Genomic DNA, 14,438 nt, shown 5'->3' on the forward strand with positions numbered 1-14,438 from the left:
AAACAACGTGCATATCTGACAGAAACGTTCAAACTCTGAGTTAAAGTATTAAGTACTGTAGGTACATGTACCCCATATATAAATATATAATATACGTATATATTATACTCTGTGTCTGATTTTCTCCATTTTTGCGATTGAAACCTTTGGAATTTTCTTTAAGGGAAAAAAGGACTGTCCTTTGAGGTATTTTTCTGTTTCTGTATCCATACAATTGGCGGAGTTTCATTTGGTAATCATTTCTGCTGCTTTCCTTTTCTTTTATCTTTTCTTTTTACCTTGAAGTTGCAGTTGCTTTGGCTCTCCTTTTTTCTGGTTTCTTATATTGGTGACTAAATTCTTGGAAAAAGATTCTTTTTTTTTTCCTATAGGATCTGTTTCTTGAGTTTCTATTTTTATGTCTGTGGCAAATACTGTTTATGCTTTTGGTGTTTTTGATCTTGTATAACAACTGTAGTTTTGAGCTGGATTCATTTGATCAATTAAGTTTCTTTTTAGGGATATATTAGAATTTCAGTCTGTGGGTTGATCTCTTTTTTTATTTATTTGCTAATAAGTATAAACCCCAATAGAAGCTTTTAGTTGATCCTTTTGGGTTTGGAAAGCCTGTAGCAAGTAAAAATGAGAGGAAAAGTTACATATGGTGATTTTAGATGGAATAACTATGGGGAAAAAATAGGATATGTGGAAGCAGAGTTTTTTGACTTTATGCTGCTGCTGTATGAATAATGATAAGTGACATGCACATCAAATATAATGTATACTTCAGACTTGGTTGTTGCCTCTATCTGGGAAATGCAAACTTTGAGTTTCCTTTTGTGTAATTGAAATGAATTACCTGCATTTAAAGTCTGTTTGTGTTTGCTTGACATATCCTTTTACTGCTTCATTTCAGGTTGCCTGTTCGTAGTATTCAATTGTCATTCTGTCGTTGTACAAATTTCTTGAAAATGGATGTGAAGGAGACTTTTAGTAAAAGAAAAACTAAAGGTCCTTTTAGTATAACAGCAGCTTTAACTACAGCATTTCTTGAATGGTTGCTCTTGATTTTTCTGTTTATGGATGGTGCTTTCGCCTACTTAGTGACAAAGTTTGCTCAGTATTGCCAATTGCAAGTTCCATGTTTGCTTTGCTCGAGGCTGGATCATGTGCTTGGCAAGGAAAAGGCTGGGTTTTACTGGGATTTAATATGCCCCAATCATAAGTTGAAGATATCATCATTAGTTCTTTGTCATTCTCATGATAACCTTGTTGATGTTCATGGGATGTGTGAGAGTTGCCTTTTCTCATTTGCTACAGTAAATAAGTCGAATGCTGAAACCTATAGATTGCTAGTTGGAAAACTCGGGGCAGATCCTCACATTGCTGATGAGGATCCTTTACTCGAGGAACAAACCAGTAGTTCCTCAGGGATAAGAAAATGTTATTGTTGTAGAGAGGAATGTGTTTCCAGAGGATATGCCCAAAACTTGTTCAAGATATCGTCTTCATGCGCTGATGCTGCTCAACTTGATGCACCTTTATCTGAAACTAAGGAGATCGGAAATGAGCCATCTGTTTCAGTCCTTGACCCTTTGCCTCATTTGGAGTACAAAAAGGTTAAGGTTAGCTCTGATTCTGAATCAGAAGCTGCACACTCAGATGGTGATAGTTCTAGGTGTCTACTCCGTGCAACGGACTATTCTATAAATGATTCTTCAGATAGATGTTTGCATCCGGAACCTCAGATTTTTACTTTCACTGATGACCTTGCTACTGAGAAACTTATACATTCAGCTTCAGTGCCCGAACCATCACTTCTAGATGCAAAAATTGATTTCAGATGTAGAGATTTTCCTTTTAATATGATATCTGCTGCAGCTGTTGAGCATGGATTAGAGGAAATTAACTGGCAGAAAGCTGAACAGAAGACTGATGCATCTGCCCCAGCTGAGCTTATAACTTTCGATGAAGCCACCCCCTTGTCCATTGTCAACGAAAATCTTGTTGATGTAGCTCGAGAGACCTGTAAGTCAGCTTCCTTATTGTTCCATCTCTCTTTTTTGTTACCCATATAAGTTGAGTCCTCTATATCTCTTTGTTTTTTCCCCAAGGTCAAAATTCTTTAAAGTGAGTATTTTCTTGATTTTTTGCTGTCCTAAACTTCCAAATAGGAAGAAGATAAAGAAAAAGAAATTACTTATGGAATTTACATTTTTCCATTTTTGATATTCAAACTACCACTTTTGTAAATTTGTTAATTATCAAGTGTATTTTCATTTTTATTTTGTTTTACCTCGTTGTTGTTCGTATTTATTAGTATCTTGCTTTGAATTTACAGCAGCTGCGGAGATGGTCAGCCAAGTTGTCAAAGATTGTGGGGGAGTCTCTCAGGCAAGAAGTGATGAGGTCCTGAAGACCGAAGCAGAATTGCATTCTAAACCAGAGACAAATGAGACTAGTTTACAAACAGCTGGTTCGTTTGATCTAGGTGATGCTTATAAGCTGGCTGTTGGCAATAGATCAAGGCAATTATCTGGAAAGTTTTTGGAGCAGATGTCATTCAAGGATTCTACACGAATGAGTGAAGATCTGAAGGTCTTACTTACGCAACTGTCTTCTCCTCGTGTTACCGATACTACATTGAGTGAGATGAGTCCTCGGGTGTCTGTAAATGGTGAGGAAATTAGAACTTATGAAGCTTCTCACTTTATTGGAATGCAGATACTTCATAAAAGGATCTCGCTTGAGAGAAATGAATCTGGTTTATCTCTGGAAGGAAGCGCTGTGAGTGAAATTGAAGGTGAGAGTGTGTCTGATCGTTTAAAACGACAGGTGGAGTATGATAGAAAACTTATGGCTGCTCTCTATAAGGAGTTGGAGGAAGAGAGAAATGCATCCTCAGTTGCTGCAAATCAGGCAATGGCAATGATTACACGAGTACAAGAGGAGAAGGCAGCACTGAACATGGAAGCCCTGCAATGCTTAAGAGTGTTGGAAGAACAAGCTGAATATGACAATGAAGCACTGCAGAAAGCAAATGATCTTCTTGTACAGAAGGAGAAAGAGATTCAAGATTTAGAAGCTGAACTTGAACTTTACAAGAAAAAACTTGGGAACATGGCTCTCTTTGATGATGCACTTGAGGCAAGTTATGATTCAAATAAAGCTAAGCAAGCTGATACAATCTGCAGTGAAGGCAGTTCATCTTTTCCTGACGTGAATGCTGATATACCCACCAGAAAATATGGAATGTCCTCTAGAGAGGAGAACATAGATAAGAGGAGTCTGATACTTGATTTTGAAAGTGAAAGACAGCAAATTATGGTTTGTTTGAACAAATTGGAAGAAAGGCTCTATTTGTTCTCTAAGCATGAGGCTAGTCAACAGTCTGCTAATGTGAACAGCGAGTTTTCAACAGAAGAATGGGTTGAAGTGGGTAATCCGAAAGATTTGGACAATAGGGAAATTTTTAGAAATAATGGTGAAATAGAGGAAAATGTGCGCCTAGATCCAACCGCTGACACAAGCCCTTCTGGTGAAGAAGTATCTACTTGCAAGTTTCCAGATGAGAGCAAATCTTGGCTGTGCGCTGATGGAGATTCTGAGTTAGAGACATTGAAAAGTGAGTTATCAGTTTTGAGCAGCAGGCTGAAAGCACTTGAAACAGAACACTGCTTTCTTGAGCATTCCATCAACTCACTGAGGAATGGAGATGAGGGGCATCGATTCATTGAGGAGATAGCTGGTCACTTGCGACAGTTGCATTTTGTTTGGGACAGAACACATGATGATCTTGCACGTAAATAAAGGTGATCACCTTATGAATTTCATCTCTCCTCGAGACATTTATCTAATTCCTTCTTGGAAGTTGCTTTATCTTAGGGTTTATGGAAGTTCTATTTCTCATGTGTGGTAATTAGCTTTGCAGTATTTTCATTTAGATTAGTATGCAACTTGACTTTCAATTGAAAGCACCCATTTTACCTTGTGGCTTGTCTTTCCTTTTCCCCGTTCTTTTAGAAAATCTTATATTATGGAGGTGAAAATGGATTACACTGCCTTGTGCATTGCGTGTTGGTCTTATGACGTATGTTATTCCTTGCTTTTTTGTTTAGTTTGATTAGTTTGAGAGATCATTAAAGAGATGGCAGTTATATCTTTCTTCGGTGAAATAACAATTGGAAGGTTTACTAATGATACACTTCTGGCTCCAACAGCAGGAGAGATGGTTTTTAGTTGTTCAATCTTTTGCAATGAAGCGCTCATAGCTATTATATGCTAGTATGTTATGGGGTAGGAGACTAGTGAGGGAGTCAAGAATTAAATATTCTAGAAGAAATGTTCTTGGATATTTCTCTAAGTTACCATCTGATAAAATTTCCAATTAAAGTATTTATCCAACAATTGTGATGGCGTCAACAGGTTCAAGTTCTCAATAAGTAACCTAAGCATTCTTGCAAATAATGTAGTGAAACTGCTAGTGCTTCATCTTCCTAAGAACTGCAATATCAAATGAATTCTTCTTTTCCATGTATAATTCGAAATTAGTACTTTCTTTCATAACCGAGAACTCTGCAGTTTTCAGCTTTTGAAATCGGTTAATTATAGGCCTACCTATCCATTCTCCACTTGAACATCATACTTGTTTCACCATCTAGGCCTTGTACTTCTGATGTACGCCTACCACACTTGTTTTTCTGTTGAACTAAAGCCCTTGTGGCTATCATAGATTTGGGTTATGCCCTCTCATTGAACATTTGTAAGTGTGAAAAAGTTAGTTTTTTGAGTCTTTCTTTATGATGCCAAGTTTGGCACTAAGAATCCCACATATATCAGTTCATGTATCAAAATAGTTTAATTTGCAATGTATGTGATTTATTGATTTCCTAAATTCATTTTAATATAGTAGTGTTATGACTACTGCAGTTTCCCATTGGATCCAGAGTCAAGCATTCATTTCATCTTAAGTTCCACAATATTTCCTCTTTCTCTAGAATCGATATATCATCTCTCAAGCTTTTGCCATGTTTCTTGTATTCTTCGTCTTGATCCGATCAAAGTATCAACAGCTGCTTCCAGTATTTCATAATAACATCTTTCAACCACTTGAGAGTTTGTACCTTTATAGTTTATAACCTGCTCACTGTTGTTGAGAGTCCTGCCTCCTGTGCTATTGGACTCTTCTTTCACATTCTTTGTTACCTTCATTTCATAAAAACTGAATTCTGTCAATGAACAACCAGCAAAATATATTGTTCCGTGTCTTTCTAGAACTTTGTGGTTAGAAACTGGTGTTTTCAGGTAACAAGATTTTTGCCCATTGTGGATAAAATGTCTTTTGAGTGCAGACGGAACAACAAATGCCTCGGAGCTAAATTACCTTGCTCAAGTTGATGGATATGAATGAAGAATGATTCCCTGACAAACATTCATTAAATCATTTTTTTATGTTTTGTGGGACGTACAATTGGTGAAAGGTGATAGTGGTATTAGTATTGAGATGGAGGCATGGGAGGGTTAATAAGGAGTAGGAGTAGAGAGAGTTGCTGTTCAAATGCTTGTGTGCTTAAGAGTCCGTGTGTTGTTTTCCTCCTGATGATACAAATATTATCCTATATGGATAACCAAACACTGTTGGATAAATCATTTTCCATCGGTCTTATTTCACATTCAAGATGCATGACATGGTGAACATTTCGCCTGTTATGTTATGCTCTACCTATGGTCATTTTCTGCAGATAGCTATTCATCAGTTTTCTTTGAAATTATTGTCTTCCTGGTCATGGTAAGACTGCCTTTCCTGAAATCTCGGACCATGGGAGTTTTGATGTATCGAGTCGTGGCAATTGTAAGCCACTGCCCTCTTCAACCAGTGATTTTGCATGTTGTTATTGACAAACACTGCAACTTAGGACATGCAGTCATAAACAAAAGTTTATTATGAACTATAATCTGTTTGAAGTTGTCCCTCCATAATCCACTTTGGATATCAGTTGAAATCTCTGTTAGTTTCATGCGCCATTTCCGCATTTATGCTTTTATTTTTTATTCAATTTTCCCTGCTTTAGGTGGAGCAAAAGATTTTTACTTGACATATTCATTTTGAATTCTTTGCAGATTAAATTAAAGATGGCTCTTTCTCCTAGAGCATGAACTGTACAGTTTTTGGGTGAACATTGAACATGGTTTCTCCCATTAGTAGAAGGCTACAAGCAGCAATTTAGCATTTTGTGATGTTTTTTTTCAGTGATTTTCCCCTTTTTGTTTCATTACTACATTGGTTTGAGTAAAGATTGGCTGTAAAGATGAAATTCAAGAGTCCTATAATTTGATGTAAAGTTCTGCTAGAGTGGCTAGGATCATGATTTTAATGTAGTAGATTAATGAAATTGTGAGATAAAATTTGTTTTGGTTACGTTTCTATCTAGCCTGTTATATTTTTGTTTTTCTGAATTTGTCAAGTCAGGATGACTTTCCTTTTATAAAACTATGGAAAAAAAATAGAATCTCCTACTTCTGCAAACAGAAAACTAACACAACAACAAACCTAGTGAATTTTCACAAGTGGGGTCTGCAGAGTGTTTGTGTACGCAGACCTTATCCCTATACTGGGAGGACAGAAATGTTGTTTCTCATAGACCCTCGGTTAAAGAAAAAATCAAAAGAGGCATAAGGAATGGAGAAATGAGTATCCAAACAAAATGTGAGAAAGCAATGTGTAAAGGTAGCAACAAACAAAACAGCAATCATATTATATATGTGCTGTATCTTTGGAAGATACAAGTTTGAAAAAGGAAACTGCAAAATGGTTGCAAACTCTATGGGAGGCAAATAGTAATCCTAAAAGCCACAACTCACAAACAACACTCCTTTGTTGTGGGTTGCTTTTGCTGTCACTCTGTATTTTTTTAAAAATATAATAGCCTCTCACACTTAACATAATAATAATAACAAATATAATAAGAAATAATAGCAGAATAATAATATAGCATCCTCATATCTAGACTGAGATACAGTAAGAATGAGATTTTAACCTAAGAAGTAATTCTACTTCTTGATTTGCTCCTTGTTGTCATTGTTATTCTTGGTTGCTGCTGAATTTTGTGCTACTGCACGCTCACCATTATTGTTTGGTGTCATCAGCTTGTCGAATTTTTCGCTCTTTGTCAACACAATCTCAATCTAAAAATTCATAAATGCAGAAAGTAGTTACTAAAATTGTTAGTACATACATTTCATACAGGGGAGAGATTAAAAGGGAAAAAAATTGCTTACTCTTGCTTTTTGAACCATGCGACCTTTGGCCTCATCTTTCATTCCAACTGTGGATGTTAAAACCTCTGCATCATATTCGTGAGAACTATATTAGTTGGGAGGAAATGCCCGATGCACAAAGTATCTCACATTCATTCAGGGTTCGAGGAAGTTGGGGTGCGATGTAGGCTACCTACCCTACGCTCGTGTTTATACCACATCAAACGGTTTAACCTTAAGGGGTCATTTGATAGGGTGTATAAGAATAGTACTGACTACTGAATATGGTGTATTTGTAATGCTGAGATTAGTTATGTTATCATTATTTCTTATGTTTGGTGTACTATAGGTTTTGAAATGGCAATTCTGTCTTTATACATGTATTAAAATCTATAATATTGCTAATACCATGATTTGCTATGTATAAGAATAATATTGAATAGGGTATAACTAATACAAGTGGAGTATTAGTTATGCGTAGATTGAAAAACACTACCAAACACGGGATTAATAATACCAAAGCTAATGCATGTGTTATTTTTCCTAATACATCCTACCAAACCACCCCTAAGAATTAAAAGTGCCTGTGCAGGGCGAATGTATTGCATTATTTGTTAGGTGTAAACATTAGGCGCGAGTAAGTTTTTCTTGTTAACATGCCCTGCTCACATCAATACCATGATCTAAAAGAACTTAGTGGGATCAGAATTACTTACTCTTCTCTGTGGCAAATCCACCATTCTTCAAAATCTCAGCTACTGTGACAACCGTAGTGATCGCTGTCCATAATTTAACATAAATAAATTAGCAAAAGGAAATTATTTTACATTTCAATCGACTTCGAAAAGTAAACAATCGTGCTAAACTAGGCTAAAGTATCCCCTATCATTCTTTTTCTCCTCTTGTTGTTTTTGAGTTTGGTTTAAATTGGAAAACGATTTTCATTTTTGTATTTGTCATAGATCGAGATATCAAGTTAACAAAAAAGAACCAATGTAAAATAAATAAATCAAAATAGAGATTCAAGTTACCCATGCCCAAAGCAGAAAGCTCAACCTCAGTATGCTGCTGCATGTACCTCTGCAGAAAGTTAGTAAATGAAGTTTATGAGTGTTTAATTCTTAGCATTCTATCACTAACGGATTTTCAAAAAAATTATACCCTAGAAATAGATTCCAAGAAATCCCGCTTTTTTTAAAAATTAATTTCTGATGATAAAAAAATAAAAGAAGATATAAGACGTCGATATTATTTACATTATATATAAAATAAAATAAAAGACGTCGATAAAAAAAATTAGAAAATAGTGGATCACGTGAATGGACTATTGGAATGGGATGACCAAAGCAACTAAAAGAAACAAATGGTATAACTTCAAAAATTACATGCTAAGTTATGAGCCGCGAATCCAGAATTTTGGAATATATTGTACCAAAGTTTTTCACACACATATATATAATCCGAGCCAGACACAATCAGAGGCGGGAGGCACAAGTGGAGCTACGGGTTTGACTGAACCTAATAGCTTTTGCTCAAACAATATATTAGGTATTTGTAATTTATTAAATATATGTACAAATATTAAATTTAGAACCGAATGACTGACACTAGAAGTCGTAGTTCTTAAAAAAAGACAATACATATTACCTTTGCAAGGTTGACATAGAAGAAGAGTGGTTTTTTGGTGTTAGACACTTGAATTCTGTTGCTCTTCTTCGGTGCCTCATTGTTGTTGGCTGCTTGTGCTTGTGGTTGTGCTTGTGCTGGTGCTGGTGCTTGAGCTGGTGTTGGTGTTGGTGCTGCTGTCGGTGCCATTGTTTCAATTGTCATAATTTTTCTTTACCTCTTTCACGTAATATTTTACGTGCAGGAAAGCGTGAAATTCTAATCTAGCTTGGAAAACTAGTACAAAGACAGTTAAATAAAGGAAACATTAGACAGGCCCGATTCAATGGGAACCAATTGCATATCCGTACGTGTCGTTTTGACCAAGTAAACATCCATTGGCAGTTAGGACAAAAGAAGTACTAACAAATTAATGGTTGGCTATTAAAGCATTGAAATAAGAACAGTGGCTATGCATGTTACTAGTACGTACTAGTGATTTTCTCTGGTTTTGCTTCTACTTCGGGACTATTTAAACATTATTCGTCATCCAAAACATTTTTGGTTAAAAACAAAATGTAAATGTATTTAGGAGAATACAGACCATTGAATATATATGAATCAAGAAGACTGTCCATTGATTAATTAAAAATTCTTGACGTAAGTTGTATTAATCTGCATATATATTGGGAAAACTTTATCATGTTTTTGGTATTTAATATTTTTCGCCGATTTTTCTCGTTCAATACAATCATGTAAGTTTGATTAGTCGTTTTATTTTGCTAAGTCTAAAAATCTATTTCATGCTAAAATAAATTTGTCTTTAATTGAGTCTTTAAATTATCCATCATTATTTAATTCAATTATCATCAATATATCTTGCTAAATAACAGATTTTCTCAAAGAGTAATTGATTTGATAGTGTTATGTTGGAATGAAGTCAAATTGAAAAAATCGAAAAATCGACAAAAACCAACTGATAAAAAACTGCCTTAATTGGCTTGGTTTCTTTTTTGGTAAAAACCGACTCAAACAGAACCATGAAAACCCCTAATTTAGAGCGATGGACTCACTATCACTATTCCCTTTTTCTTTGGGTTAGAGAAGCAACTTTTGGTTCCGTTTTGAAAAAAATTGTGACAAGTTCTAAAAAGGAAAATTTCTCTTTCCTTTTGTAAAAAAGGAAAATTCACTCCCTTTTGCAATAGGACTCGTAGTTAACAAAAAAAAAGTATTCAGTATAAATAGTTCATATAGCAGCTCGTGCAAGTATTACGAAGTTCTTAAGGTTTGAGTAAAAGATGATGAGAATGCCTTCAGTCTCGTCAATATTCCAGGTCTATGCCTCATTGTCTGCTACAATTACCCTATTTAAGACAATTCTGAATCAAGTTGTTCCTCTTCAAATCCAGAACTACATTATATCCAAAATCCTTAGTTATTTTCGTCCTCATTCATCAGACATAACTCTTGCTATTGAAGAAAAAGAAGGCGTGGTTACTAATGAAGTCTATGCCGCTGCTGAAATCTACTTGTCAGCCAAAACCAGCCCCGAATTTCAACGTTTCAACGTTAGCAAAAGACCTAAAGACCCAAAAGTGAACGCTAAATTCGCCAATTGTGGGAAAATTATTGATTCCTTTGAAGGGATTGAATTGGTTTGGAGGTTTGTTCACGATGCTGAGAAAAAGACCATGACAAAAGATGATTATGATCCTGATCGCGGTGGTATGTTTGTTAACGAGAAACGTTACTTTGAGCTAAGCTTTAACAAGCAACACAAGGACAAAATCATGAATTGTTACATCCCTTTTGTACTCAACAAAGCCAAAGACATGTCTCATGAGAAAAAAGTTGTTTAAGTTGCATTCTCTAGCCAATGGTCTTACTTATAATTCTAAACTTTGGGATTCAGTTAATCTTGAGCACCCTTCAACTTTTGATACACTAGCATTAGAACCAACACTAAAGAAATCCATAATTGAGGATCTTGATAGGTTTTTAAAAAGGAAAGATTTTTATAGGAGAGTAGGAAAAGCTTGGAAAAGAGGATACTTATTATATGGACCGCCAGGGACAAATCAAGTTTGATTGCAGCAATTGCTAACTATCTAAAATTTGACGTTTATGATTTAGAGTTTTTTAACATAAGGAACGACGCAGATTTGAGAAGGTTGTTGATCAGCACCAAAAATAGGTCTATACTTGTTATTGAAGACATTGATTGTAGCGTTGATTTGCCAGATAGAACTAAAAATCGCCCAGAATATGGTCATTCTCGTTCACGAGATCAAGATAGGCTTACACTTGGTGGATTGCTAAATTTCATAGACGGGCTATGGTCGAGTATTGGAGATGAGAGGGTTATTATATTTACAAGGAGAAACTTGATCCAACTCTGTTGCGACCTGGACGAATGGACATGCATATTCATATGTTTTACTTGACAATTGAAAGTTTTAAGGTGTTGGCAGCTAATTATTTGAAAATTTATGATTTGAATAATTATGGATATTTTCAAGAAATACAAGAGTTGATTGAAAGTGTTCAAGTTACCCCTGCTGAGGTTGCTGAGGAACTTATGAAGAGTGAAGATGCTGATGTTTGTCTTGCAGGTCTTGTCAATTTTCTCAAGAGTAAAAGGATCAGTAATACTGAAGAGGAGATAACTGATGATGCTACAAAAAAGGAGTAAATCTTTGAGTATAACATAATTCAATTGACCAAACGTTATTGTGTCTTTTTTACGTACGTAGATTTTTTTTGGTTGCTTTATTTATTGTTGTTCAAGATTTATTTTGTTAATTAACTTTCGAATGACACTTGGTTATATTTCAATTCTAATATTATATTAGTCATAAAAAAATTTGTCCTTTAAAATAAAAAAAATTAAGATGAAAATTGCATTTTAAATATTCATTATGTCCCAATTTATATGGCACTTTTTGTTTATCGAAAGTCAGTTTGACTAATTTTTGAAGCCAAATTGAATTAGAACAATTTAATATTTTAAAGTTAAAATTAGATATTCAAAAACTATACAAAAAGTATTATAATCTACGATTCTTCTCATGTCAATATGATGAAAAGTTACCTTTTAAATTACGCAACACATCAAACATTTAATTATATTTATCATTTGTTGCTATACTTTCAACAATTTTACTATTCGTAGCTATATTTAAATTTTATAGCAAATCCATAAAATAAGAGATTAATTGTTTTGAATTGAAACAAAAGAGCAACAAGCCCTCGTAGCTCAGCTGGCTAGATCGCAGCTAGCGAAGGTCTTGAGTTCGAATCTAAACAAGAATATTTATTTTTTTGTATTTCACTAGTTCTATTCGTTCATTTGTATACGAATACAGCTGATACATGTTGCGTAACAACTGAACATTAGCTAAAAATGATAATTAGGCGAATTATAGTAATTAGGCTCTAAACTACGGTTATTAAACATAAGAGTCTTGCTTTAAGGTATAATTTAATCTAGGTCCGATTTAACTTTGAAGATCTACCCAATGCACCATCGACAAATGTAAAAGGTCCTTTGAATTAGGGTGGAACAAGTGAAATTTTGATGGTATATGAACAAATCCTCGTTTTGTATGCATAAGTATGCGAGGGGAAAATTTGACTGAAAAAAATAGAAATATTAAAAAATAATTTTCAAAACCCATTACAGTTCTCTCTCTTTGTGTGTGTGTTTGGGGGTAAGAAGTTTGAATGGGGAAAAACGTAACCCTGCCAACGAAAATATAAAACCTCAATACTTAGAATAGATAGAGAGATTGCCTTTTAAATTTCTTACTAAGAATTTTATAAGTATACTAGCTTGAAGGTTTAGAGGTTCCGAATTCAAGATTGGAAATGAAGAATTTTATAATAGGGAGTATTTTACTTCATGCATGAATTCGAATTAGTCGAGCTTGTAGTTTTAAAAACTGAATAGCATAATAAAAAATATTTTATTGGTATAATCTATCTATTTATACTATATTAAAAGTACGAAATCTCATAGCGAAATGTCATTTGTTTTTTTTACTCTTTAAAAAAGTTTTCATACAGGACAAATTAGTCATTTTAATTATTATCTCCCTAATATTTAGGAATAGCTATTTAATTATTTTCCTAATGTTTAGGATTTCAAAATCAAATAGATTTTGTGTCCCAAAACCTTCTTTATTTAACATGTGTGTAATATAAAAGATCTTCAAAAGGGAAAATAATAACTATTTAAAAAGAAAAGAAAGAGTAAGATAAGTCTTCGACTGTTTTTTGTTTCGCATTTTGGCTTTCATTTGTTTAATTTCGAAACCAAAAACAAAATACAAAAGAAATGTTCTAGATTCACTCAAAAATAAATAATTATATTGCTATCATCCTTTCTTTTTCTCTAAATTAATATTTTACAACTAAATTTTATCACAATTACAAAGATTAATATTATAAACCTAACAATTATTAGGAACGATACACTTATATTGTATTAAAATGTTTGGACTTTGAAATCACATAAAATTTCAAAATTATTAGCAAATATTTTCTTATTTGAAATTGTCACGACCCAAAACCTAACCCGTCGTGATGGCGCCTATCGTGATACTAGGCAAGCCGGCATTTCCAAAATACTTTCAACATTTAACAGAAATGAATTAAGACATTTAAAATAACCGGAGTTTTTTTTATAAAAACGTGGTAAAACCTAAAACATAAGTGCGGAAAATAGCCCGAAATCAAGGTGTCACTGAATCATGAGCATCAAGATATCCAGTCTAATACAAACAGTATCTGAGTATCAATACTAAAAAGAAAGAAAACATAGAAGGAGAGACAAGGTCTACGGACGCCGGCAGCTACCTTGTAATCTCCAGTACTCGATCGCGCACGAACTCAATGACCTCCGTGATCAAACACACCTGGATCTGCACATAAAGTGCAGGGTGTAGCATGAGTACAACCAACTCAGTAAGTAACAGAAATAAATAAAGAACAGAGAAGGTAGTGACGAGCTATATAAATACATTTCATTTTCAATAATTTCAATAAATAATAGACATGCTTTCAAATCCGGTAGTTCAAGTCAAATCAGTTTATACAGTTACAGTTCAAGTAATCCGGATATAGAATCTTTCAGAAATTTTACAACAATGACAGATAGCAATTAAGTGCATCAATAAATAGAAAACAAGTACAACCTCTCAGGGCAACATACACTCAACTCGTCACAACAGCTCAATCACTCGGCTCTCAGCTCTCAGTACTCACACTCAATAGGTACATGCGCTCACTGGGGGTGTGCAGACTCTGGAGGGGCTCCTTTCAGCCCAAGCGCTATATCCGCACGGACAACTCACATGTTGCACGGATAACTCACGTGTTATAGTATCAATATATGGAACCGCACGGACAACTCACGTGCTGCACGGATAACTCACGTGCCATAGTATTGATACCTCACATATATACCCTCGGCCTCACTCAGTCATCAACCTCTCTAGTCTCTTGGGCTCTCGAAAATCACAAAGATCGGCCCAAACAAAGATAACATAGTGTATCAACAAAAATCAAGAAGAGGCTGAGATATGATACGTAAG

General features: G+C 34.7%; 2 protein-coding genes and 1 pseudogene across 5 annotated transcripts; 2 read left to right on the forward strand and 1 right to left on the reverse strand.

Annotated features, from left to right (window-relative positions):
- Window positions 1-6,403, forward strand: LOC104120616 (myosin-binding protein 1). Of its 4 annotated transcripts, none has more exons than XM_009632420.3 (4): window positions 1-232; window positions 896-2,007; window positions 2,321-3,791; window positions 6,100-6,403. In XM_009632420.3, the coding sequence occupies exons 2-3, from the start codon at window positions 951-953 to the stop codon at window positions 3,787-3,789; spliced, it is 2,526 nt and encodes an 841-aa protein (XP_009630715.1). In that variant the 5' UTR covers window positions 1-232; window positions 896-950; the 3' UTR covers window positions 3,790-3,791; window positions 6,100-6,403. The 4 variants fall into 4 exon arrangements, with proteins under 4 accessions (XP_009630715.1, XP_009630718.1, XP_009630716.1 ...); XM_009632423.4 differs by having other exon boundaries at window positions 2,324-3,791; XM_009632421.3 differs by having other exon boundaries at window positions 1-186.
- Window positions 6,404-6,701: 298 nt separating this feature from the next.
- Window positions 6,702-9,189, reverse strand: LOC104120617 (uncharacterized protein At2g34160). Its single transcript, XM_009632424.4, has 5 exons — window positions 8,884-9,189; window positions 8,268-8,316; window positions 7,953-8,015; window positions 7,258-7,322; window positions 6,702-7,164 (listed from the first exon to the last, which is right to left on the reverse strand). The coding sequence occupies exons 1-5, from the start codon at window positions 9,064-9,066 to the stop codon at window positions 7,030-7,032; spliced, it is 495 nt and encodes a 164-aa protein (XP_009630719.1). The 5' UTR covers window positions 9,067-9,189; the 3' UTR covers window positions 6,702-7,029.
- A 953-nt stretch (window positions 9,190-10,142) lies between these two features.
- On the forward strand, window positions 10,143-11,536 carry LOC104120618 (AAA-ATPase At5g17760-like; annotated as a pseudogene).
- The last annotated feature ends 2,902 nt before the right edge of the window (window positions 11,537-14,438 follow it).

The sequence above is a fragment of the Nicotiana tomentosiformis genome, chromosome 1 (assembly GCF_000390325.3).
Source record: "Nicotiana tomentosiformis chromosome 1, ASM39032v3, whole genome shotgun sequence".
NCBI classification, from domain to species: Eukaryota; Viridiplantae; Streptophyta; class Magnoliopsida; order Solanales; family Solanaceae; genus Nicotiana; species Nicotiana tomentosiformis.

Bases quoted from the DNA above. Each gene is read 5' to 3' on its own strand.
- LOC104120616 (XM_009632420.3), top strand. From the start codon at position 951: ATGGATGTGAAGGAGACTTTTAGTAAAAGAAAAACTAAAGGTCCTTTT. The intron at 2,008-2,320 runs GTAAGTCAGCTT...TTGAATTTACAG, and splicing joins TGATGTAGCTCGAGAGACCT to CAGCTGCGGAGATGGTCAGC.
- LOC104120617 (XM_009632424.4), bottom strand. From the start codon at position 9,066: ATGACAATTGAAACAATGGCACCGACAGCAGCACCAACACCAACACCA. The intron at 8,317-8,883 runs GTAATATGTATT...AACTTTCTGCAG, and splicing joins TCTATGTCAACCTTGCAAAG to AGGTACATGCAGCAGCATAC. The intron at 7,165-7,257 runs GTAAGCAATTTT...ATGAATTTTTAG, and splicing joins GCATGGTTCAAAAAGCAAGA to ATTGAGATTGTGTTGACAAA.